Source organism: Saimiri boliviensis, chromosome 14, assembly GCF_048565385.1.
Source record: "Saimiri boliviensis isolate mSaiBol1 chromosome 14, mSaiBol1.pri, whole genome shotgun sequence".
Lineage (NCBI taxonomy): Eukaryota > Metazoa > Chordata > Mammalia > Primates > Cebidae > Saimiri > Saimiri boliviensis.
The window spans coordinates 42,420,492-42,445,704 of NC_133462.1; the positions used below are offsets into that span (position 1 = coordinate 42,420,492).

A 25,213-nucleotide genomic window follows, 5' to 3' on the forward strand; every position below is an offset into this window, starting at 1 on the left:
GCCCCGCGGACCCTGGCCGTCCTTGGCGAGGCCAGCCCCCGGGTCCTCGCGCGCGGCGGGGCCCACTGAGGCCCGGCGCCTGGCCTGGGGGGTCCCCACCGCCTCACCTCCCCCCACCCATCCCCGGCAGCCCGGGCCGCGCGACCCACGCCCGTGTCGCTCCTCGCCGTGCGCACCGCGCTCCCCGCCCCCGCTGCCATCCTGCCACGCCCCGGGCGTCGGGGGCACAGCCCGCGCCCCCCCGCACCCCGCCCCTGCGCAGAGGCTGGGGGCCTGTTTATCTGGAGGCCCCCACCCCCCTCCACCCCGGGGGGCCCGCTCCCCCCGCGCCCCGGGGAGCTCTGGGGCCAGATAAGCTGGCAAGCTGGCACGGCGCCGCGCGGCGGGGCGGAGAGGTCAGAGGCGGGGGGGGCGCGCCGGGGCGGGCCGGACCCCCCCCCACTTGACAAAACCTAATAACAGCCCGGTCTCCCCGGCGCAGCGGGCGAAGCCCCACAGGAGGGCAGAGACGTGGCAAGAGGGGACCTGCCGAGCCTGTTCTGGCCTCCGAGGCCGGGCTGGGGGGGGCGGGCTGGGCGTGGGGGGGCCGGCGGCTGCGGCACCTTTAAGACAAGGGAGGACCCCTCTTGCCCTCGGAGAAACCAGGAAGGGAGTCGCGAGCATCATACGGGGCTTTGGCTGTACTGTACAGTTACTGTAGGGGCAGTGACGCCGCCGCCGCCGCGCGAGGGAGCGACCAGGGCAGCGCGACGCGGGCAGAGCGAGCGCCGCGGACCCCGGAGGCGAGCGGCCGAGGGAGCCCAGTCCCAACTCCGGGCCCCGGCCCCGCGCGCCCCGGCCCGGCCCGGCCCGGCGAGGTAAGTCAGCGCCCGGCGCGGCCCCGGGCACGGGGTGCAGGGCGGGGACGGGCGGGGGACGCTGCGCCCACCGCTGCCCCCTTGGGAAGGGGAGATCCGGGGAGCCGGGGACGTTCCCCCAAGTTTCGGAGGAGGGGGTGGTCGGCAGCTGCCCGGAGGCTGGAGGCGCCCTGAATCTCGAGCGCGGGAGGGGGCGCCGCCCGGTAGGGGATATTGGGGGCGAAGTGCATGGGCTTGTGCGCCAGCCCCCCCAACCCGGGTGCATGGCTTTTCGGGGCTCCCAGGCGCGCGGGGAGCGGGGGAGGGGAAGCAGGGCTGCATTGAGGATGGGGGGAGCCGGCGTGGGGAGATAGGGGGGCGCGTCGCCTGCTAAGTTTGCAGCTGAAGACGAGGGGCGCCCTCGCCCCCCGGGGGCCTATTCGGTGCTGCGTGCATACGTTGGAGTTGGCCAGGATTGAGCTCCATGGGGGATGGGGGGGAGGGGGGCTGAAAAAACAGGGAGGGGGGCTTTGCAAAGGAGGGGAAGGGGTGGGGTGTCCGGGTGGGCGGGCAGGGCCGCGGGGACCTCTGGGCGTCGTAGTTCCCTCGCCGTTTGCGACCGGCAGGTGGCAGGCGGATTGGACTTCAAGTCCCAGGGTGCCTCGCGCCGGCAGCCCGCCGCGGCCCGCGGGTAGGGGCGGTGCGGAGGAGGGGCGGTGAGCGGCGGACCGGAGAGCCAATGGGCGCGAGCCGATCGCGCGGCGCGGAGCGGGGGTGGGGCCAGCCAGCCCGGGGGCGGGGCCTGGAGCCGGGCTCCCCTCGCCAGGGGCCGGTGGCGGTCCCGGCTTCCGGCTGCGCGGCCCGCGGGCCGGCCCCCTCCCCGCCCCGGGGTCCCTCCCCGCCTGGTTGTGTAACCGTCCCCAGCCCCCCTTCCCTAGGCCCCTCGCCCGGGGGGGGGGTCACCCTCCCCGCGCTCCCCGGGGAGGGCGGCGGCCCGGGCGGCCGCGCGGTGCAGGCGAGCCCGGGGATGCGCGGCCTAGCGCAGGCCGGGCCCGGGCGTGGGGGAGGCGGGCGGGCGGACCCAGATCCGGGGTAATTTGCATCGCCCTCCCCCCAGCCCGGGTGGGGATTGGCCGCCGGCGGCGGGGGGTGGCGCGGGGCCAGGCTCACTGCCGCCTCCCGGCCCCTCGGAGGGAGCCAGCCCAGCCGCAGCCGCCGCCACCGCCGCCGCCGCCGGGGCCGGGCCCCCTCGCCGCTGCCCCGGGAAGGAGGTAGGAGCCCCCCGCGCGGGCGAGATGGCGGGGGCCCGCGGGCCGGGCGGGGGCCGCGCGCTGCGGCCGGGGCGGGGGAGGGGGCCGCTTCCTGCCCCCGCTTGGGCCTGACTCAGCCCGGGGTGGGGGGCCCGGCCTGGCCCCTCGCCCTGCCCTGGCGGCCGTCCGGCTCCGACCCGCGGGAGGGGGTGGAGAGGGCACCCCCGGTCCCCGCCGCCCGCGCCCCCAATGCGCGTGACCCCGTCTCCTCTGGCCCGGACCCCCCCTCCTTCCCCTTGACGCCACCACCACGTGCGAAGCCTGAGCCCGGGCAGAGGAGGGGGGAGCTGGTGGGATCCGGCCCCCTCCTTCCCGCTCCTAACCTCCGGGGCCGGAGACCCGGCCCGCCCTTCGCCCCAGCCCGGGGCCTGGGAGCCTGGGAGCCTGGCCGGGGGCTGAGCCGAGCGGAGGAGCGGGTGCCCCCCCAGGGCCCGGGCCTCTGCGGGTTCTGGGAGGTGCTGCCCGGGCTGGCTGGCGGGGGCGCACGGTGGGCCGTGGCGGGAGGGTGCTGTCCACCCGGGCCCGGGCACCCAGTCGGCGCCCACTAAATGTTGGCGGAATGCAGCCAGGAGTTGGCGGCGAGGAGGGGGGAGGCAGCAACTCCTCTCCCCACTAGCCAGCCGGCGGAAGTTACAGAGGTGCTGGTGCCCCTGCCACCAGCGGCGCCCACCTGGCTCACCCATGGGTGGCGGGCTCGGTGGGCCCCCCCGACCTCCGGGCCAGCTGCCTCCAGAGAGGGCGTCGGGATTCCGTGTCAGCAACCCCCAACCCTAGAACTGGACCAGGGCGTAACCCTGACCGTGCCGCTCCCACACTGGGGATGCCCCCCCACCACTGGCGATCACTTCCTATTGGCAAGCTGGTCTGGGAGAGGTCCCCGGGAGGCCAGGCCGAGGCCCGGCCCTGCTGCTGCCGGGGCCTGAGGGCTTCAGGCCGGGGGCGTTTGTCCCCGAGGGCCACCCCCAAGAGCACCTATCGTCAGGGCCGGGGCCTCTGTTTACCACCAGCCATTGCTGTGGAGACAGAGCCTGGGGGAGAGGGGGGGCAGGAGCCGGCCGCTGGAAAAGCGAAGTCTGAGGAAGGAAAGAAGAGCCAACCGGGACACTGAAATTTTAATTCGTGGGTCAGTCCGGGGGTATTTATTATTCAGTTCCGATTGGCTGCGTGGCGGCCAGTCAGCACCCGGGCCGGGGCGGGCAGCCCCGCTTCGGCAGAGCCCCGCTTCGGCAGAGCCCCGCTTCGGCAGAGCCCCGCGGGTGGCGGCAGGGAGGGGATGGGTCCTTTGCTCTGTGCAGGACACCGACGCCCGGCAAGGGCCAAGGCAGAGCGCAGCCTGAGCCTGGTCGGGAAGGTTCTTGGGGCGATCACAAGTCCCCTGCTGGGGTTTTTGTTATTGTTTTTTTTTTTTTTCCTTTTCTTTCCTTGAGTCCCTCTGACCTATAGCTGGGTCCACCTGGTGCCAGATCCCCGTTGCCATATGAGGGGGAAACTAAGGCGGAGAGGGAGGCAGAATGTGAGCTTGGAAACTGGGGGGTTGGAGCAAGTCTCAGAGCAGGTGCTGGGCAGGGGAGACTGAGGCGTGGGGAGAAGCAGAGAGCTGCCCAAGGTCACTCAGGTGGAGGCAGAGCTGTCCCCTGTGGTCCATCCTTCTAGCTCCCGGCCTGCCCAAAGTCTCCCCTGTGCGGTGACCGAGGCACCTGTCTTTGAGCAGGGCTGGAGGTTGTCAGTAGAGGCTCAACTGCAGGCACCTGCCTGCAAATGGAGCGTCACCGAGGCTTATTAAACCCTGTGTCCGAAGATGACATTGAGGCCCAGAGAGGGCCAGCATGGCTCCCAAGGTCACACAGCACAAGCCACAGCCCTCTCACCTCCCGGCCTCACCGGGCAGGCCCTTGCTGGTGCCTGTGTGTATGACGCCCCTCTCCAGTGCTGCCGAGCCACCATCCCGTCTCACCTTGGCCCTCAGAGGCGGGCAGGGCTCTGGGTTTTACCACCAGAGGAGCTGGAGGTCACCTCGCCAGAGCAGACCCTCTGCAGCCCATACGCTGCAAGGAGGGCTTCTGGGGGTTGGAACACCGGCCTACTGTGCTGTGTGCGTGGGGCGCTGAGGGTCCCCCAGCTGGTGCCTGCAAAGCCACCCATGCTGTGTTCTCCTCCGTGGCGGGAGCTCCTAGGTCAGCTCAGGGCATGGCAGGGACCAGAGTGTGGGGTGTGGGTCAGAGCTGCGTGAGAGGCCTGCTCCCCAGCCTTCACCTGCCAGACCGTAACCCACCCTGCAGTAGCCCCGGGCAACAGGGACCAGAGGAATGAGCTTTGGTGGAGGTGAGCTCAGTCGAATCCCAGCCCTGGCCTTGGGCCCACCCCGGGCAGTCACTCCCTCTCGGCCAGCCTCAGTCTTCCCATCCGGACAGTGGGGAGAGGATCGTCAGCCCTAGCATGTTGTCCCCAGGGTTTGCTCAGTGGGTCCTTGGGAACGTTTGTTGAGTGACTGCTGTGTACCGTGTCGGGCCCTTGGGGGGCTGTCCTGAGGACTCCAGGGCCAGGGGACCCCTCCCTGAGGTCACCTGTGTCAGCTGGACTCCAGCCCTGCCCCGGGCGCCCTGCAAGGCAGCGCTGAGGGTATGAGAATAAGCCGGCCTCTCAGCTCCTCAGCCCCAGGGTAGGGGGATTTCACCTCCTGCTGGTATCTGGGGGCCAGGAATGGGGATGGAAGGAGCTGTGGGAGGACTAGTTAGGCAGGGTGAAGCCAGACGGACGGCCCGGGCTCAAATTCCAGTTCTGCTGTGCGACCCCGGCCAAGCCGTTCCCCCTCTCTGATCCTGTTCCCCTTCTGCAAAATGGGGCATGGACGCAGATCCTGCCTTCCAGCACTGTGGGGGCTGGCGGGTACTGTGGGTCTCTGGGGCGATTATCGAGGCCCAGCCTCCCCGAGCGCCGAGTCCAGAGCCCCGAAGCGCAGAAGGCGCCCCTTGGAGAATCCGGCGCTCGGGAGGAGCGTGGCCAAAGGACCAGCCCCTCCATCTGTCCCCCCAGCAGGCTGTGGACGGCCTGGGTGGAAGTGTCGCCACCCACGCCTTTCTGGTTTTACTGGAAAACAAGGCCCATCCCACCTATCAGGATACCTGAGAGAAGGATCTGGCTGGGTTCTGCAGGCCGCTGGGCTCCCAGGCCTAGCCTTCCACCTGCTCAGGCAAGGGTGGGGGTGGTGCGGGCATGTCCAGGTGACTCGCAGGCCTCCCTCAGGGGAGGGAGAGAGGTCACCCCGGCCTCTTGCAGGCATCTCGGCTAAGCAGGTGCAGCCTGGGCTGATGGCAAGGTGGACAAGGATGGGCGTCTGAGAGTCTGGCCTTGCTTGCCCCCGGTGACGGGAAGCTCAGCCCCTCCACTGCTGTTGTGAAGCTTCCTCTTAGAACCTAGGCTCAGGCTCCAGGCTGGGCTTCCTGGCCCATGACAGCACTCAGTGTGGGAACTGGGTGGGCCTCAGTCCCACCCCTGAGTTGGGCGTCAGATGGGATCCCCCTGGCCTCCTCATCGCTGCCCCCATCCCCACCCCACACTTCCCACTGGGCCCCCGCGGCCTTCCTGCTGGCCCTTTAAGGCCCCGGGCAGGAAGCCCCTCCCCATTTAGGGCAATAAGTGGACACGTAAAATGGCCGAGGGCCTGTTTGCTCCGAGTCTGGCCCAGAAGGAGGCCTTTGGGCAAGGGCAGGCGGGCAGGGGGCGGGCTGGCAGCTGGCAGCCACCCCAGGCCGTTGGTGCCCCCCGATCGGGACACTGCATTCCTGTCCCATTAAACCCAGGCTGGGGACTGGGCCAGGCGGGGCTTGGCACCAGGTCAGGGCGGGGTAACCCGTCGGGGCCAACCTTGCAACACAGGCCGCCGGGCGGGGAGGGGGCAGGGGCTGCCGGGTGCGGGCCTGGCAGCCACACCTGCGCACCAGGCTGGTAGGGTGACCTTGGGCTGGCCACCCACCCTCTCTGGGCCTGGTCTCCCCTTCCAGCTTCCTCCTCAGACCCCGCCACCCACACTCCCTTAGTAGGTGAGGGGGGACCGGCTTCCCGGAATAGCATTCAGGGGCGAAGTTCCCATCCGAGAGGGGTGCTGAACACACGGCCTGGCAGTGTTTTGGGGCCTGGCTTTGGCGCGGAGTAGGTCCCTGGGCTGAGTTTGCTGCGTGGATGTGAGCGGGACCCTGACCACGCTGGCACATTGGGGTGGCCCCTTTCCAGTGTCACAAACCCCATCCCCCAGGAGATGGAGGCTCAGAGAGGTCTTGCATCTTGTCCACACTCACAGCCTGGAGGTGGGGGAGCTGGGGCTTGAACCCGTGCTGCTCTGCACAGCACACAGGAGGGGTGAGAGGTCCCTTTGGCCTCCTCTCCTGCTCTCCCTGGGCAGAGGGTTTTATGGGGGCCCTGAGCCCCTCATTAGATGGCCCCCAGAAAGTGTCCTTCGGGGAGGCGGTGGGTGGCAGTGGCCTGCCCAGCCCCCTGGCTGGCGGCCCCTTCTCCATCCTGAGGATTGGGGGTCCCCAGCCCTCCCCTTGTTGTATGACCTTGGGGAGTCCCCTCGCTCCGGTACCCTGTGCTAGCAATGCCGCCTCCTCTCTGCCCGTCCCCAGTCAGCCACCTCCAGGCCTCAGCTTCTGCCACTCCCTGTGCTGGGACGCCCTTCTCTGGATGCCGGGGGCCTTCCCGGGTACACCTGCGGCTCCCGAGCCACATCAGGGTGCTTCCGAGCTTTCTCGGCAAGTCCTCAGCATCTGGGAGTGGCAGCCGCCCAGGTCAGAGGGCTGCTGTGTGAGCTGGGCTGGGCCGCCTAACCTCTCTGAGCCTCTCGGGAACCCTGGGAAGACGAAAGGAAGGGCACCCAGTTGGTTTCTAAAAGCAGGTAGCACAGAGGAGGCCAAAAGGTGGCCTGGGTGCAGTGGCTCTCGACAGACACTGCAGCAAATGACCCTTAGGTTAGACAGGAGGTGGGACTGGCAGGCTGCACAGCCCCCTGCTTCTGGGTGTGCCTTCCAGCAAGGTGGGCGGGCCGGGTGCAGGCCGTCTCTGGTTTATCCGGTGGTTTGCTGTGCCCCTACTGTGCGCCGCCCTGGGAGGGTTGGGCTTAGGGGCCCGGGAGCGGCCCAGGGGGAGGAAGGCGCCCCACCTCCAGCCCAGGAGGGGCCTGCCAGGGCCTGCCCCTTGGCCGCCGAGTCAGCACCGAGCAGCCCCGGAAATCCCACGGAGGCCAGCGCAGGGGAGGAGCTGTGATGAAAGATGGGGCCCTGGGTGGGTGTGGGCCGAGCCCAGGGGACCCTGGCCGGCAGGGGTGGGGACCTGGCTGGCGTGGGGCTGGGGCTTTCCGGAGGAGGGGAACGAAGCCGCCACCTCTGGAGGCGCGGACTGTGTGTTGGGCGCGCAGTGGGGCTTCAGTACTCGGGGACTTCTTCTTGTCGGGACTTCGTGGCCCCCCGGGGGTGCTCTGGCTGGAGCCTGGCCTCCCCTCTCCCATCTTGGAGGCAGCGTCTTTGGCCTTTTCCTTAGGGGCGGCCTCCAGGAGGCCCAGGTGGGGGTGGGGGTGCGGGGCGTGGCCGGCAGGTGGCTTGTGTTCCTGGAGTGAGGGCGTGGGTCAGTTGTCTCAGAGCAAGTTTGGTTTCCAGGGCGAGGACAGGACCGGACCATGCCCTGGGCGGGTGGGGGGCAGGTCCCTTCATCATTTCCTGGCCCCCAGCCCCTGGGAGTCAGCCCTGACGGGCACCCTTGGGCCCGGGCATTCTCTTCGGCGAAATGGTCCTCTCACGGGGGCTTTCCTTGGGTGACATCACCCTGGGCCTGGCTGCTTTGAGGGAGGGCCTCGGTGATATTTAGTGGGGAGCAGGGGCCCAAGGGAGGGTCCCAGGCTGGAGAGGGCAGAGGCTGGGACCCCCGGACCCAGCCTGGAGCTGGGATCTTCACGATAGCTGGGACTCCCAGAGGTGGCTGAGCCGCCTGGGTTATTTTGGGCCCATCCTCCAGGCCCCAGGAGAGACACTTCTGAGCCACCCAGAGCGGGGACCGTGGTCACCTGAGGGGAAGAGTGGCCCCGCAGGCCTGGCGTGGCCATCTTGGGGCATTGGTGGCCTGGGTCAGAGGGTGGGTGCTGGGGTGGGTAGGAGGGCCCGGGCCTGTCTGATCCGGAGCTCCATCTGCTCTCACGCTCCCTGCGGCCCAGGGCCAGACGGCAGATGGTGGCAGGGGGTGGACACCACCCAAGGGGGCTCCTCGGAGGCTTCCCAGGGCGGAGACTCGGGTGGGGTCCCACCCTCCCAGCTCCCAGCAGCCACATCTGAGCCCCACTGCCCCACTGCAGGCCTCCAAGCGGACGCGGGCGCTGAGCAGCCAGGGCCTGGGCCGAGGCTGGAAGGAGGGAAGGAGGGCGGGCGGAGGGGACCTGGGGAGCGTGGTGGTGCTGAGCAGGCTCACAAAGGCCTCTGTGTCGCACGGCAGCTCAGGCCCCGTGAGGAGGGCCCTGGGCTTTGGGTCCGGCTGGACCCACACCGTGCCTCCCTTGTGCTGCCAGGCTGTGGGGGGGGCAGGAGGGTCCCATGGCGTGAAGAAGGCCGTGAGAGGCCGGGCTCGGGCCCTCTACCCAGGGACCTTGCCCAGGGGCTCTGGCCCGAGAGCTGCGAGCAGGCTGGGAGGAATGTGAGCTGTGCTGGGTGACTCGGGGCAGCCGGGGGCTCCCAGGAGAGGGCGGAGGGGTGGGGACAGGGGCCAGAGGGTTGCACAAGCTCCGAGTAGGCGGATGAGTCACAGCAGAGGGGAAGGTGGAAAAAAGGAGGGAGGGGAAGAGAGGGGTGGGACAGACACAGTCCCCCCAGGGCCTAGCGCCGCCCGAAACCTCTGCCCATTTGACGGATAGGGAGACTGAGGCCCAGAGAGGGTCAGGGCCTTGTCTGGGGCTGAATAGCGCAGCCAGGGTGTCTGGGAGTTCAGGAAGGGCTGCCAAATGGGCCTGTGGCAGGAGGCGATGGGGGTTCCCCGGCTCCCTGCTCCTCCCGGGCGGGGTCTGGACTCCTCTGTTACTCACAGCTAGGGCTGGGCCGCAGGCTGGGGGCTCTGAGGGGCAGGAAGGGGTTTAGCCTGCGGAGTCACTGGCCCTGCCCCGACGGGGCACACCCACAGTGGCCTTGACCTCGGCAGGGTTTCGGCTCTGGGTCGCCGGCCTCCACCACACCCCTTCCTGCTGACTCAGAGCCCCCTGAAAAGAACCAGGCCTGACCAGGAGGCAGGAGGCTGGGGGACCAGGGGGCTGGCTCTTAGGCCCACTCCTAGTCTGAGTTCAGATGCCACTGTCTTCTGACCGTGGGGCTGGGGTAGGCGGCCTCAGCTCACGACAGCGGGTGCCGCCGGTTGGGTTCCCTTGGGATCAGCGTGAAGTAGGTGTTTTGTGGGGTTTGTTCTGTTTTGAGACGGAGTCTTGCCCTCACCAGGCCGGAGTGCAGCAGCACCATTTCATCTCACTGCAATCTCCGCCTCCCGGGTTCAAGTGATTCTCCTGCCTCAGCCTCCCTAGTAGCTGGGATTATAGGCACGAGCCACCATGCCTGGCTAATTTTTGCATTTTTAGTAAAGATGGGGTTTCAGCATGTTGGCCAGGCTGGTCTCTATCTCTTGACCTCGTGATCCGCCCACCTCAGCCTCTCAAAGTGCTGGGATTACAGGCGTGAGCCACCGCGCCCGGCCTAAGTAGGTGATTTGTAAAAGTCACTGTGCGACCTCTCCTCTGTGTCGGCCGAAGCCCATACTCTGACCAACAGGAAAATGGCTGAGATCAGGGCACTGTTCTTGAGCACCTACTGTGTGCTCCTGTGGCACCTCAAAATGCATTTTCCTTTATTTATTTATTTATTTTTTTTGAGAGAGAGTCTCACTCTGTCACCCAGGCTGGAGTGCAGTGCCTCGATCTCAGCTTACCACAACCTCTACCACCTGGGTTCTCCTGCCTCAGCCTCTTGAGTAGCTGGGATTACAGGTGCTTGCCACCACGCCCAGCTGGTTTATGTATTTTTAGAAGAGATGGGTTTCTACTAAATGCCAGCCATGTGGGCCAGGCTGGTCTTGAACTCCTGACCTCAGGTGATCTGCCCACCTCAGCCTCCCAATGTGTCCTTTCAACATGCATTCCTGGGGGCCCTCCTGGGAGGGGTGGTGCCAGTGTGCCTGTGGCACTAAGCGTCCAGTGTGGGTTTTGCTGGCACAGGACATCTGACTGCCCTTGGGCACAGCTGGGGAAACTGAGGCTGGGGAGGCACTATATCTGACTGCCCTCATGTACAGATGAGAAACTGAGGCTGGGGGGGAGGCAGGACGCCTGGCTGTTCGCATGCACAGCTGGGGAAACTGAGGCTGGTGGAGGCGGGACACCTGGCTGTCATGCACCACTGGGGAAACTGAGGCTGGGGGTAGGACATGTGGCCACCCTGATGTACAGCTGGGGAAACTGAGTCTGGGGACAGGACAGCTGATCGATTTTGTGCACAGCTGGGGAAACTGAGCCTAAAGAACTAGGACATTTGACTGCCCCTGGGAACAGCTGGTGAAACTGAGGCTGGGGAGCCAGGACATCTGGCTGTCCTCATGCTCAGGTGGAAAACTACTGAGGCTTGGCGGGGCGCAGTGGCTCACACCTGTAATCCTAGTACCTTGGGAGGCCGAGGTGGTTGGATCATTTGTGTCCAGGGGTTCGAGACCAGCCTGGCCAACATGGTGCAAGCCCATCTCTACTGAAAACAAAAGAGGCTGGGGCGGGAGTCTGTTGCTCTGACGCACAGCTCGGAAAATGGGCTGGGAAGGCAGATACCTGACTGCCTTCATGCACAGATGGGAACCCGAGGCTAGGGGGGCAGGTGGAGCGCTGCTTCTCAACGGTCTTGGGGCCTTGGCAGTGGGCACAGGAACCCCCGCGCCCCCACTCACGAGCGCCCTCTTCCTCCCCGCTGCTGCAGGTCTCGGCGCGGAAGATGGCCGGCGGCGTGGACGGCCCCATCGGGATCCCGTTCCCCGACCACAGCAGCGACATCCTGAGTGGGCTTAACGAGCAGCGGACGCAGGGCCTGCTGTGCGACGTGGTGATCCTGGTGGAGGGCCGCGAATTCCCCACGCACCGCTCGGTGCTGGCTGCCTGCAGCCAGTACTTCAAGAAGCTGTTCACGTCGGGCGCCGTGGTGGACCAGCAGAACGTGTACGAGATCGACTTCGTCAGCGCCGAGGCGCTCACCGCGCTCATGGACTTCGCCTACACAGCCACGCTCACCGTCAGCACGGCCAACGTGGGTGACATCCTCAGCGCCGCCCGCCTGCTGGAGATCCCCGCCGTGAGCCACGTGTGCGCCGACCTCCTGGACCGGCAGATCCTGGCGGCCGACGCGGGCGCCGACGCCGGGCAGCTGGACCTTGTAGATCAAATTGATCAGCGCAACCTCCTCCGTGCCAAGGAGTACCTCGAGTTCTTCCAGAGCAACCCCATGAACAGCCTGCCCCCCGCCGCCGCCGCCGCCGCCACCAGCTTCCCATGGTCTGCCTTTGGGGCGTCTGACGATGACCTGGATGCCGCCAAGGAGGCCGTGGCCGCCGCGGTGGCCGCGGTGGCCGCGGGCGACTGCAACGGGCTAGACTTCTATGGGCCGGGCCCCCCTGCCGAGCGGCCCCCGACGGCGGACGGGGACGAGGGAGACAGCAACCCGGGTCTGTGGCCGGAGCGGGATGAGGATGCGCCCACCGGGGGTCTCTTTCCGCCACCCGCGGCCCCGCCAGCCGCCACGCAGAATGGCCACTACGGCCGGGGCGGAGAGGAGGAGGCCGCCTCGCTGTCGGAGGCGGCCCCCGAGCCGGGCGACTCCCCGGGCTTCCTGTCGGGAGCGGCCGAGGGCGAGGACGGGGACGGCCCCGACGTGGACGGGCTGGCGGCCAGCACTCTGCTGCAGCAGATGATGTCGTCGGTGGGCCGGGCGGGGACCGCGGCTGGGGACAGCGACGAGGAGTCGCGGGCCGACGACAAGGGTGTCATGGACTACTACCTGAAGTACTTCAGCAACGCCCACGACGGCGACGTCTACCCAGCCTGGTCGCAGAAGGTGGAGAAGAAGATCCGAGCCAAGGCCTTCCAGAAGTGCCCCATCTGCGAGAAGGTCATCCAGGGCGCCGGCAAGCTGCCGCGACACATCCGCACCCACACGGGCGAGAAGCCCTACGAGTGCAACATCTGCAAGGTCCGCTTCACCAGGTGAGCTGCCCGCGCCGCGGAGGGAGGCGCGTCCGCACTCTGCCCGGCACCTGCTGCTCACGGGCCCTCCCCGCCTCTCCCTCTGCACCGCACACCCATGCACACACGCACACAGATGCACATGTCCACAGGCACACAGACATACACATACATGCACACAGAGATCCACATACATACACACGCACACAGACACACATGCACAAACATATACAGGCACACACGCACATGCACACACAGGCACATGCACACACCCGCAGGCACGCACACGCACATGCACACACACAGGCACACACAGACGCACATGCACGAACACATACACAGCCACACAGATGTGGGCACACACACAGGCACACAGATGCACATGCACAAACAGGCACACACGCACACAGATGCACAGGCACAGATGCAGGCACACACTCATGCACACACATAGTCAGACACATGCACGCACACATACACAGGCACACGCACATGCATACACATACAGGCACGCACACACATGCACACAGATGCACACGTGCACAGATGAACACGCACATGCATGCAGACAATGTACCCACGGGCACATGTATGTGTACACACACACAGACACACCCCACCTCAGGCCCAAAGCTGCTGCGTCCCTGGCCGGTATGCCTGTTAAGAACAGCCTAGACCAGCCCCTGCCCTCGTGTGTGGACATCCTGGTGGGTGACGGTGCAGGCCAGGCATAAGGTGACAGCTGTGTCGAATGCGAAGCGTGCGTGTCAGGGCTGAAGTGCGGGAGGCGGGCGGGAAGGCACAGTCGCTCTTCTGCCCTAGAGGGCTGGTTCTTCTCTTCTGCGTGTTTCGATTTTTTTCTGTTTTTGCTTTGGGAGAGGGTGACAGGTGCTCAGGCTTAGGGAGGGAGAGCCCAGGCTGTTGAGTTTCCTATGAGCCCGGTCATTGGCTTTATCAGCCAGCATTTCTGAAACATCTTCTGGTGCCAGGCCCTGTTGTAGGTGCCGGGGACAGGCTTGCTGGTCCTGAAGGATGCGGGAAGGAGATGCAGGAACGGGCGTTCCAGGCAGAGGGAACAGCCAGTGCAAGAGGCCCTGAGGCCAGCTCAGCTTGAGAGATCACTGTGTCCCCGTGGGAGCCTTGGGGCCTGGTCCCTGAACAGCAGGAGTTCAAGGCCGCGCCGGCGCAGTGTCGGATTTGGTCTTAGGAGTCCAGAGGTGGCTGGCCGGGCGTCGTAGATCCAGGGCAGGCTGCAGCGGTGGGGGCAGGGGGCTGGCAGGCAGGGACCTGGCCAGGCTGGGTGACTCAGCACCACCCCCTGCCCCTCTACCGCCCTGGGGTTCCCCCAGCCATGCCCACCAGGGCCGAAGAAAGAGGCCATTGTCCCAGCTTCCCGGCCCCGCCCCGTGGGGACAGGAACTAGAACTGACCCCCTCCCCAGCTCCCCCCACCCAGCACCCCGGACCCCTCCCCAGCAGGCCAGGAGAGGAGGGTGCGGCCTGGACTCCGGCGCCCAGGAGTGCCAGGCAGGGGGCAAAGGTCGATGACTGGGAGGCGGGCATTGTAGCTGATGGTTGCCCCTCCTTGGTGAGATTGGGGTACTGCAGATCTTGGGGGTCTCCTCTTCCTCCAGGCAGGGGTCCTGAGGTCACTGTGGGTTCATCTCTGAGCTCAGGAAGAGCAGCTTGGTGGGTACAGAGAGCCGGGGTCTGCAGAGAAGACCAGGCTGAGCTAGATGCTGCCCCTACCACTCCACCTCCCTGGCACAGTTTCATTCTGACTCGGGCATCGTGGAGTGCACCCTACTCGACCCCAGGGCTGATCTCGTCAGCCAGGGAAACTGAGGCTGAGAGAGGGACACTCGAAAGCTCTTCCTCCCACCCCAAGGCATACCCACCTGCTTCCTCTTTTCCTCACTCTGAGCCTCAGTCCCCACTCTCCAGGGCACCAGCACCCCCCCACACACACACAAAAGCCTGGGAGCCCGAGGCCCCTCTGAGTCACAGCAGGGCGTTGAGTAAGCAGGGCCTGTGGTGGCCGGGGCTATAATTACCCAGGCTGGGGCTCAGGGTGATGAAACTAGGGATACCTCCGCCCCCACCCCGCCTCTTCGTGGCTACTGGCCGGCTGTGCAGCCCTAGGCAAGGCACTTCCTCCCTCTGGGCCTCCCAGGCTCATCTGGGGAGTCTCTGCACAGTTCTAGAAAAACCTTGTGGCTGCCATCCCCTCTGTGACCCTGGCCCTCTGCCAGATCTGGGCAGGACAGCCCGGAGACCTTGTCCATGGGCTTTGCAGGAGGTGATCGGTAGACACCAGAGGCCTGGAGGCGGTTGACAGAGCTGGTCAGGCCAGGGTTCTGTTAGCAAGTCACCATGTTCTGTTGGCTTCAGTGGGGCTGCAGGGCTGGAGAGAAGAAGGTCAGGGTCTGGTTGCAAACAGCCAGGCCTTGATCCTCGGGGCAACAGAGAGCCAAGGAGGGGTTAAAGTTAGAGACACCAGTTCTGTAGCTAGCGCCAGAGGGAGGGACTTAGAGCTGGAGGAACCCAGAGGGGAGCCAGGTCTTTGGGAATTAGGAAAAGTAGAGGGCATTCAAGGTAGGGCTTTGCAGGATGCATAGGAGTTTGCCAGTCCCCACACTGAAAAAGCCTTCAGTCTGTTGAGTGTGAGAAGGAAGAAACCCAAAGTGGCTCAGATGTGGGGCACAATAGGCAGCAGCAAGGAGCAGGTCAGATTCTAGCCCGGGCTCCTGAGACCCAGGGCTCCCTCCTGCCCTCCAGATCCCAGAAGCAGTCTACTTTATCACTGTGGACGGGCATCATGCAATGGATATAGGCAAGACACCGCTACATTTTCTTTTTCTTTTTCTTTCTTTTGAGACAAAGTCTTTCTCTGTTGTCCAGGCTGGAGTGCAGTGGCACGATCTCAGCTCGCTACAACCTCCGCCTCCCAGGTTCAAGCAATTCTCCTGCCTCAACCTCCCAAGTAGCTGGGATTATAGGCATGCCACCACCGAGCCTGGCAAATTTTTGTACTTTTAGTAGAGACTGGATTTACAACATTAGCCAGGCTGGTCACAAACTCCTGACCTCAGATGATTTGCCCACCTCAGCCTCCCAAAGTGCTAGGGTTACAGGTGTGAGCCCCTGTGCCTGGCCAGCAAGCCACCTAAGTATTTTTACATTTTCTGACACCCCGTTAAAAAAAGTGAAAGGAAATTGGTGAAAGTGACTTGCAAGAAACATATTCTACCCAACCCAGTGGATGCATTTCTCTGTGGAGTCAATATGCATAATCCTCAGTGAGCTATTTTTTTATTTTATTTATTTTTATTTTTTTTGAGACGGAGTCTTGCTCTGTCACCCAGGCTGGAGTGCAGTGGAGAGATACCGGCTCACTGCAACCTCCTCCTGCTGGGTTCAAGTGATTCTCCTGCCTCAGCCTCCTGAGTAGCTGGGATTACAGGCGCCTATCACCACGCCCAGCTAATTTATATATATATATATATATATATATATATATTTTTTTTTTTTTTTTTTTTTTTGAGACGGAGTTTCGCTCTCGTTACCCAGGCTGGAATGCGATGGCGCGATCTCGGCTCACCACAACCTCCGCCTCCTGGGTTCAGGCAATTCTCCTGCCTCAGCCTCCTGAGTAGCTGGGACTACAGGCACGCGCCACCATGCCCAGCTGATTTTTTTGTATTTTTAGTAGAGACGGGGTTTCACCATGTTGACCAGGATGGTCTCGATCTCTTGACCTCGTGATCCACCCGCCTCGGCCTCCCAAAGTGCTGGGATTACAGGGGTGAGCCACCGTGCCCGACTGATTTTTTATATTTTTAGTAGAGACGGAGGTTTCACCATGTTGGCCAGGGTGGTCTCGAACTCCTGATCCACACGCCTCGGCCTCCCACAGTGCTGGGATTACAGGCATGAGCGCCCGGCCTCAGTGAGCTATTTTACATCACCTTTTGTGTATCAGGTTTTCAAGAGCTGGGGTGCCTTTTGCACTTCCAGCACACATCAGTTCCGACTGGCCACATTTCAAGGGCTCAGGAGCCACCTAGGTCACAGGCACCCCAGGGCTCATACAGTGACCGGCTTTTAGGCTAGATGGGCAGGGAGGGGCCTTCCAGTCACACTCAATCCCTGCTGTCTCAGGGCTCACGGTCCAATCAGGGAGACAAAAGAAAAACAAGGAAATTACAGAAACAAGAGAGATTGGCCGGGCACGGTGGCTCACTCCTGGTCATCCCAGCACTTTGGGAGGCCGAGGTGGGTGGATCACCTGAAGTCGGGAGTTCAAGACCAGCCTGACCAAAACGGTGAAGTCCTGTCTCTCCTAAAAATACAAAAATCAGGCCGGGCGTAGTGGCTCACGCCTGTAATGCAAGCACTTTGGAGGCCAAGGCAGGCGGATCACCTGAGGTTGGGAGTTCAAGACTAGCCTGACCAACAAGGTGAAACCCCGTCTTTAAAAAAAAAAAAATCAGCCAGGCGTGGTGGCAAGTACTTGTAGTTCCAGCATTTTGGGAGGCTGAGGCGGGTGGATCACCTCAGGTTAGGAGTTCGAGACCACCCTGGCCATCATGGGAAAACCCCATCTCTCCTAAAAATATAAAAATCAGTTGGGCGTGGTGGCGGGTGCCTGTAGTCCCAGCTACTCAGGAGGCTGAGGCAGGAGAATCTCTTAATCTCTTTTTTTTTTTTTTAAGCCAGTCAAATTTAGCAGTAAGGGGTTGTATACCAACTTTAGTGATACTAATGTTAATAAGTTCTGATAATCCACTACCATCGGACCAGCCTCTCTTAATCTCTTGAACCCCGGAGATGGAGGTTGCAGGGAGCCGAGATCACGATGCTGTACTCCAGCCTGAGCAATAGAGCGAGACTCAGTCTCAAAAAAAAAAAAAAAAAAAAGAGTCAGACGGTGATGGCACAAGGATGGAGATAGGGCTAGGAGAAGAGGTGACATTTGAGCCCAGATTTCACTGTGAAGATCCAGTAGGCAAAAAGAAAGCGCCTTGGACAGTGGGAATAGCACGTGCAAAGGGCCCAGAGTAGCTCGAGCTTTGCAGGTCAGGGTGGATCCCAGATGGGGGAGCGAGGCTGAGTTGAGGGGAGAGGGGAAAGTGGGTGGGTCTGGGTGCTGTGGGGTGGGGACTCTGTTACTAGGGTGACCAACTGCCCCAGTTTGTCCCAGACAGAGGGGTTTCCCAGGATGCAGGGCTTTCAGTGCTAAAACCAGAACAGTTGGTCACCCTGTATGTCACCAAACACCCCGGCGACCGTCCGCCTCGAGAGGGCAGGGATGTTTGCCTGTCTTGTTCCCTGTGGTATTTTCAGCACCTGGAACAGGGCCTGGCCCTCAGCGGGAGCTCGGCAAACGTCCGTGGCGTGAATGAAGACACCGGGCACTGGCTGGCCTCGCCCCACCCTAGGGGTAGGGGCAGGATGAGGCAGCCAAAGCCCGCTGTCTACTTTTGCCGTAGGGAAGCCGGTTCAGGGCAGGTGCAGTGGATCACACCTGTAATACCAGAGCTTTGGGAGGCTGAGGCAAGAACATCGCTTGAGCTCAGGAGTTTGAGATTTGAGATTAGCCTGGGCAGCTTAGCTCAACCCCCATCTTCTAAAACTTACATACATATGTATGTATTGTTTAATAGCTATTTAATAGGGTGAGGCGGGCATGTGCTACTCTGGAGGATGAGCCCAGGAGTTTGAGGCTGCAGGGAGCCATGGTCATGTCACTGCCCTCCAGCCTGGGCAGCAAACCAGAGCCTGCCTCTTTTCTATTTTTTTTTTTTTTTTTTTTGGAGACAGTCTCATTCTGTTACCCAGGCTGGAGGGCAGCTGCATGACTGCATGATCTCAGCTCACTGCAACCTCCACCTCCCACGTAGCTGGGATTACAGGCACGCGCCACCATGCCTGGCAATTTTTTTTTTTTTTTTTTTTAGACAGAGTTTCGCTGTACTGCTGCAACCTCCGCCTCCCAGGTTCAAGCGATTCTCCTGCCTCAGCCTTCCTAGTGGCTGGAATTACAGGCGTCTGCCACCATGCCTGGCTAATTTTTGTTTTTGGTTTTGTTTTTGTTTTGAGACAGTCTCGCTCTGTTGCCCAGGCTGGAGTGCAGCAGCATGATCTTGGCTCACTGCACCCTCTGCCTCCCGGGTTCAAGCGATCCTCCTGCCTTAGCCCCACTAGTAGCTGGGATTACAGGCGCACTAGACCATGCTGGGCTAATTTTTTTTTTTTTTTTTTTTTTTTTTTTGAGACGGAGTTTCGCTCTTGTTACCCAGGCTGGAGTGCGATGGCGCGATCTTGGCTCGCCACAACCTCCGCCTCCTGGGTTCAGGCAATTCTCTTGCCTCAGCCTCCTGAGTAGCTGGGATTACAGGCACGCGCCACCATGCCCAGCTAATTTTTTGTATTTTTAGTAGAGACGGGGTTTCACCATGTTGACCAGGATGGTCTCGATCTCTTGACCTCATGATCCACCCGCCTCGGCCTCCCAAAGTGCTGGGATTACAGGCGTGAGCCACCGCGCCCAGCCCAATTTTTTGTATTTTTTAGAAGAGTCGGGGTTTTGCCATTTTGGCCAGGCTGGTTCCAAACTCCTGATCTCAGGTGATCTACCTGCCTGGGCCTTTGAAAGCACTGGGATTACAGGCTTGAGCCGTGGCACCTGGCCTAGACCTTTCTGTTAAAAAGTTGAAAAAGGTCAAAAGCCACTACCCAGGTGGCTCACGCCTGTAATCCAAACACTTTCGAGGCCAAGGCGGGCGGATCACCTGAGGTCGGAAGTTCAAGACTAGCCTGACCAACATGGTGAAACCCCGCCTTTAAAAAAAAAAAAAAAAATGAATGAATAAATAAAAGTTGAAAAAGGAAAGGAGACAGGGTTCAGAGAGGGTTAGCGTTTTCCCAAGGCCACACAGCACGCAGCCCATCTTCAGATGCTCAGAATGCGAAGTCCCACCGTTTGTCGGGGGACCCTGCCCGTCGGGGAGGCCGGAGCCTCTGGCGCACATCCGTGTCCCTCTGGGGTGGTCCGGTGTGGGGGGGTGGCGTGGGGCCTGCCGCGTCCGTGAGGGTCCCTGGGCGGGGGATGAGAGGGTCCCCGGCCCCGCTGACCGTGCCCGCCCCGTGCCCCGTCCACAGGCAGGACAAGCTGAAGGTGCATATGCGGAAGCACACGGGCGAGAAGCCCTACCTGTGCCAGCAGTGCGGCGCCGCCTTCGCGCACAACTACGACCTGAAGAACCACATGCGCGTGCACACGGGCCTGCGCCCCTACCAGTGCGACAGCTGCTGCAAGACCTTCGTCCGCTCCGACCACCTGCACAGACACCTCAAGAAAGACGGCTGCAACGGCGTCCCCTCGCGCCGCGGCCGCAAGCCCCGCGTCCGGGGCGGGGGGCCCGACCCCAGCCCGGGGGCCACCGCCACCCCCGGCGCCCCCGCCCAGCCCGGCTCCCCCGACGCCCGGCGCAACGGCCAGGAGAAGCACTTTAAGGACGAGGACGAGGACGAGGACGTGGCCAGCCCCGACGGCTTGGGCCGGTTGAATGTAGCGGGCGCCGGCGGAGGAGGTGACAGCGGCGGTGGGCCCGGGGCGGCCACCGACGGTAACTTCACAGCCGGACTCGTCTAAAAACCAAAAAGAGAAAACAGAAACCCGAGAGAGAGAGAGAGACAGAGAGAGAGAAAAAAATCACCCACCACCCCCCCAAAAACACAAAAAAAGAAAATCTATCTATATACAGATATCTATATCTATATATATATACAGATATATATATATGACGCGTCACAGAATCTAGGGTAGCGCTTTCTCAGATTTCCCTCTTTTCTGACGTTTTTCCTCCCTCGACAGGGGCCCCGGCCCTCCCTGGCTCCCCTGCCCCCCACCCCCACACCCCATCGCTGGGTTTCGGGGCTTGGTTTGGGGTTTTTTTGTGGGACACAAGGAATCCGAGACCCCACACAGCCCCCTGGGCACCCGGCATGGGGCCCGGGGCCGATCTCAGGCCCTGGGTCGGGGTGAGGGTGGATGGGGGGAGCTTGGGGGAGGATGGGGTGGGCTTTTAATTTCCTCCCCTCGCTGGTTTCTATGAGTCTTTCAGACAAGACCTTAAATGATTTCTGTCTGCTCTGAGCAGACGTTAAAATGGGCCCCGCCCCCCGCCCCGCACCCTCCTTCCTCAGGGCACTTACTAAGGGAGGGGTCTCCCTCTCCATCTCCCCGACGGCCTCCCCACCTCCACCCCTGCCTGCGGCCCCTCTCCCCCACCCCCTGCATCTCCTGGCCACGAGACACAAACCTATTTATTTCCAGGCCTGGAGAAAGGAGATCGGACTGGGGTTCCCGGGGGGGCACCAGGATGGCTCCCGGGAGGGCCTCCCGCCGCCTCCCTTCACGGCACTTACAACTGGCGGGACCCCCATGGACCACCCCTCAGGGCGCCCCCCACCCCCGTCCGGTCCACCTAGACCCCCATGTTTGGAGATTCAAAACTTCTGTCTTGGTCCTCTCCCCCGAGCCCCCTCTCCCAAGTTTTTAAAGCACTTTTTAGATTTTTTTTTTCTCTTTCCTCCTTCAAAACAAAATTTATATATAGATTATATATATATATATAAATAATATACTTTTCCTCAGAGGAGCAGGCAAAGTGTGGGGTAAACAGAGTCATGATCAGAGGAACCCCAGGGTCTGGTGATGGCAGGGACGGGGAGAGAGAGAAAATCCACAAATTCCGATGTCACAAAAGCAATAAAACAACCTAGAAAAAAGAAAAAAAAAAAAAAAAAGATTTTACAAAATGAAAGGAAGGGAAAAAAAGGTAACCAACCACATTAGAAGTCTCGGCACTTTGTAATGGAACGGGTACTACACTTTATCTTAATTCTTAATTTAAAAACATGTTTACAAGTTACAACCAACTTCTATGAAAAGTTGAAAAGACAAAAAAAAAAAAAAAGAGCGAGAGAGAGAGAGCGAGAGAGAGAGCGAGAGCAGAAATTCCTAAAAGTCGATTTATTTTTGTATAAAATAATAAAAAAAAAAACCCACCACAAACGTAGAATCCACTTCTGTTCCCCAAAAATCGAGAAGGGGGGTTCAGGAGGAAGCCATTGCAGGGGCCCTGGGAGGCGCCCCGAGGTGTTTGTGCTACACCCCTGGACGCCAGCCTCGAAGGCAGGACTAAGGGGTGTCTGTGCTGTGTCCCCCGCCCCGCTTTCTGTCCCCTTTTTTGGTTCTGACGTGTACAGGTCTTAGCGCCCACTAGACATACAAAGGGCCGTCTCTGTCCTTGGGGTCTCCCTCCTCCTCCCTAGCTCAGGGATGGGCCTTCCAGCTGGAGAACCCCAATTGCTGCCCCGCACCCCCAATACCCCAATCCTCCCGCATGGCCACCCAGGAGCTGGACCTTGGACACGCCTGCCCTGTTGAGGTGGGTGACAGGGGCCCCCCATCTCCAGGGCCTTAGAACCACCGCCCCCCCTTCCCGCCCCAGGCACCCCTCTTTTTACTCAAAGGCACTGACTGTAATCCAGGGGGCTGGGACCTGCCTCCCCCCAACCTCTGGCTTCCACAAGGCCCGGCGTTGACCGAGCCACAGGCCACGGACAGGGGCCGGGGTTGGGGAGACAATGTCGCCAGATGCCAGGATGCCCTCACCCCTTTTGCATATGCAATGCCTAGCATGGGACCCCGAAAATAGACGCTCTGCTGCACTGACACTTCCTTGTCAATGCCCAACCAAGGGGGGTGTCTCCCTGCCCCTGCCCCCCCATGCCCCCTTCTCTGTGACACACGTCTTCTCGTCTCTTTTTCTTTCATTTTTAAAGGGAAGCTTTTAAAGAAGGCAATTTCCACATTGTTTCTACAAGATGGTTTTGGTTCCCCTCCCACCCCTCCTTAAGCCTGTCAGCCCCCTCCAATGTCTCAGGATCCCCCCTCTCCCCTGGGGCTGGGTGATGGCACCCCGGCTGCATTCACACCCCAGTGGTACAGGGCGAGCTGTTCTGAAGAGAAAACCATCTGTGGTGGCTTGGGCACCCAGGCCAGGGACACCCCCTGCTCCAGCTCCTAGAGCAGCCCCCTGAGGGGTGAGCCCTCTTTCCACTTGCCCCTCTCCACGCACCCCCTCGCAATAAAACCAACTCCAAAATCACAGCTGTCGTCCTGGCCAGTGGGGGCGACCGGACTTGGGGGGTGGAGCCCTCTGGGACTTCCGTAGGAACCAGGGCTGCTGCCCACCGAGACACTCACACAGACCTCCTTGGGGATTGCACTAACCCCTCGTTCCCAGCTCCGCACTCAGCTTCGCCTGTCCCGCCCGCCCACTTTGCCTTAACTGCCCGCCCGTCCTGGGGGCCACAGCCTCTGCATGGGCCCAGAGCCGGGACCCCCCAGCCCAGCCCCATCCTCCCCAGACTCCGCGCAATCACATACTGTATATAGACGTGGATCGATTTTATTTTTATTCTTTAAATTAAGGTCGTGATAAAGTGTTGCCAAAGATACCTGCTGAATTCTCGCGTTTCAGGAAACAAAAAGTGATATTTGAGGAGGGTCGTGTGACTCCGTGAGAGAGGACACAGCTAAAAGCTTTTTTGTTTGGTTGTTTGGGGTTTATTTTGTGTTTTCTTTTTTTGGGGTGTTTTTTTTTTTTTTTTTTAAACTGCCTGGTACAAAAAAAAAAAAAGAAAAAAAAAAAAACCAATGCGAAATTGTGGCTTCCATTCTCGTGGACGGGTGTGTGCGTGTGTGAAAGAGAGCGGGAGCGAGGTCCAGGCTTCGGGGGGCTTCAGGCGGGGGCGCCCGGGGGGCCAGGGAGGTGGCCAGGCCGGAGCCCCCGTCTGCAGCATCCCCGCCAGCCTGCCGGGCACAGGGGAGAGAGAGAAGCATCCTTGCTACCAGCTGTTGCTGTTCCCTGCCTCGGTCCCACCGACGCCACCCCGCCTTTTGAGATTAAGGAAAAAAAAAAAAAAAAAAAAAAGGCAAAAAAATTTTTAAAAATGAAAAAAAAAAAAATTATAAACCAGTGAATGTAAAATGCCGGACCAGGTCCAGCCTGGCACGGGTGTGGGCCTGTGGCAAGCCAGGCTTGAGCGGGCAATACCAAAGTCTGCCCCTGCCTTGGGTGGTCCGCTCAGGAGACCCCCCCCACCATTGTGGTCATGGGAGCCCTGTCACCTTTTGTCCATAGCTGTCTTTTTGCTTCCTTCCGGGGGGGGGGTCCCCAGCCTCTCTTGGGTCTTCCCCTGGAAGTCGGGGACTGCGAGGAACATGGCGGAGGGGGTCTTGGCACGATTCAGACCCCGGGGCTGTGGCAGGAGCAGCCACCTTACACTCGGTGGCACTGTGGCAGGGGTCGTAGGGTGCCCCCCTCCCCAAATGGGGACAGTCCAGGCAGCTGGCGAGACAGAGAGAATGAAATGAAAAACAGAAAAAATAAAAATAAAAAAACCCACAAAAAAAAGCAAAAATCCTATTTTTTGAGAAAGAAAGATATTTATATTTGCAGTTTTATTTTAAGAAGTTATTTAAGTTGAAGCAGCCTTCCCGGAGGTGGGTGGGGGGTGGCTGGCACAGGACGGGTCAGGGGCCTGGAAGCTGGGGGGCCCCCAGGAGCTACAACCTCAGAATTCAGGCTAGTTTGCATTAAATACATAGATTTACAAGGGTGGGTGGGGCGGGGGGGGGACTGGGGCCAGGAGGTGGAGGGGGCCGGGGCGACCCCCAATCCCTTGCCGGGGCTGCCTGGAGGCTGTGGACGGGGGTCCGATGCCCAGGTCCAACCCCCCCGCCCCTCCCCAGGCCCAGAATCCAGGTGCCTTGGACTTTGCGGGGGCCAGGACTGGTGAATGGGGGGCGGGATGGCGCCTTCAGGGTACAGAGCACAGACAGACATTCCAGAGACTGTATTTGAGAGTCTTTATAAAGTGTGGGAGATTTAAAAAAAAAAAAAAATCTGATAAAAATGCACTTTTGGGGAGTGGGGAGGGAGAAGCTTTAAAGTAATTTAAAAAATACAAACAAAAACACAAAAGATGAAAAAGCAGAAAAAAATTCATTTTTCTTGTACATAAAAAAAACCACTAAACGCAGCCTGTTACGACCGCTGCTGCCTCGGTTGCCTCATTTGATGTTCTGTGTTTTGTTGGGGGGAGGGTGGGGAGCGGGGGTGGAGGGCTTGGGGGGGGTCCCCTTTTTCCTCTTTTGGCCCTGAAGAGACTGGATGGGTTGAGCCCCTGGTCCACACCACACCTATGGACCCAGGGTGACTTGACCTTGGGTCTCAAGGAGAGAAACGCCAGGTCCCTGACCCTTCCCACCCAGCCTTGGAAGCCAGGTCTGTCCCATGGGGGGAGGCAGGCCGTGGACAGTGACCCAGCGTGAGGGGTGGGGGCTGAGTATCCAAGGAGGTCCCAGGCCCGGAGGCCCCTGCGAGGAAGGTGACCCACAGCCCCTCACGTGGGCAGGCAGCTGGCACAGGATAAGGCCAGAGGGGCAGCAGGGAGAACCGGCTAGGCAGGGTGTTGGCAGAATCCAGGGGTGGGTCTTAGGTACCCCTGGTTCCAGGCTATCCCAAGGCCCCAGGTGGGGTAGACCCACCTGGGGGCCATCAGACTCTGCTAGGGCCTCAGAGGACCCCAGCGTGCTGCCCCATGCCAGGCCCCTGGGCCATGAGCCAGGATCTGGAGCTGGAAGTCTCAGCTAGCTGCAGCCACTACCTCTGGGTGGGATCCCTGAGGGATAGCCTCCTCCTCTCGCCTGTCCTCCAAGCAGACTCAGCCCAAGTCCAAGGAATCTGTCTGGGCCAG

The 25,213-nt window shown here is 61.6% G+C and overlaps 1 protein-coding gene across 3 annotated transcripts; it reads left to right on the top strand.

The window, feature by feature from the left end:
* The first annotated feature begins 609 nt into the window (after positions 1–609).
* Positions 610–24,509, top strand: ZBTB7A (zinc finger and BTB domain containing 7A). 3 transcript variants are annotated; one of them, XM_039466081.2, is made up of 3 exons: positions 610–857; positions 11,122–12,398; positions 19,541–24,509. In XM_039466081.2, exons 2-3 carry the CDS (start codon positions 11,137–11,139, stop codon positions 20,031–20,033), a joined length of 1,755 nt encoding a protein of 584 aa, XP_039322015.1. In that variant the 5' UTR covers positions 610–857; positions 11,122–11,136; the 3' UTR covers positions 20,034–24,509. The 3 variants fall into 3 exon arrangements, with proteins under 3 accessions (XP_039322015.1, XP_039322014.1, XP_039322016.1); XM_039466080.2 differs by lacking the exon at positions 610–857 and adding an exon at positions 1,633–2,107; XM_039466082.2 differs by lacking the exon at positions 610–857 and adding an exon at positions 2,196–3,269.
* The last annotated feature ends 704 nt before the right edge of the window (positions 24,510–25,213 follow it).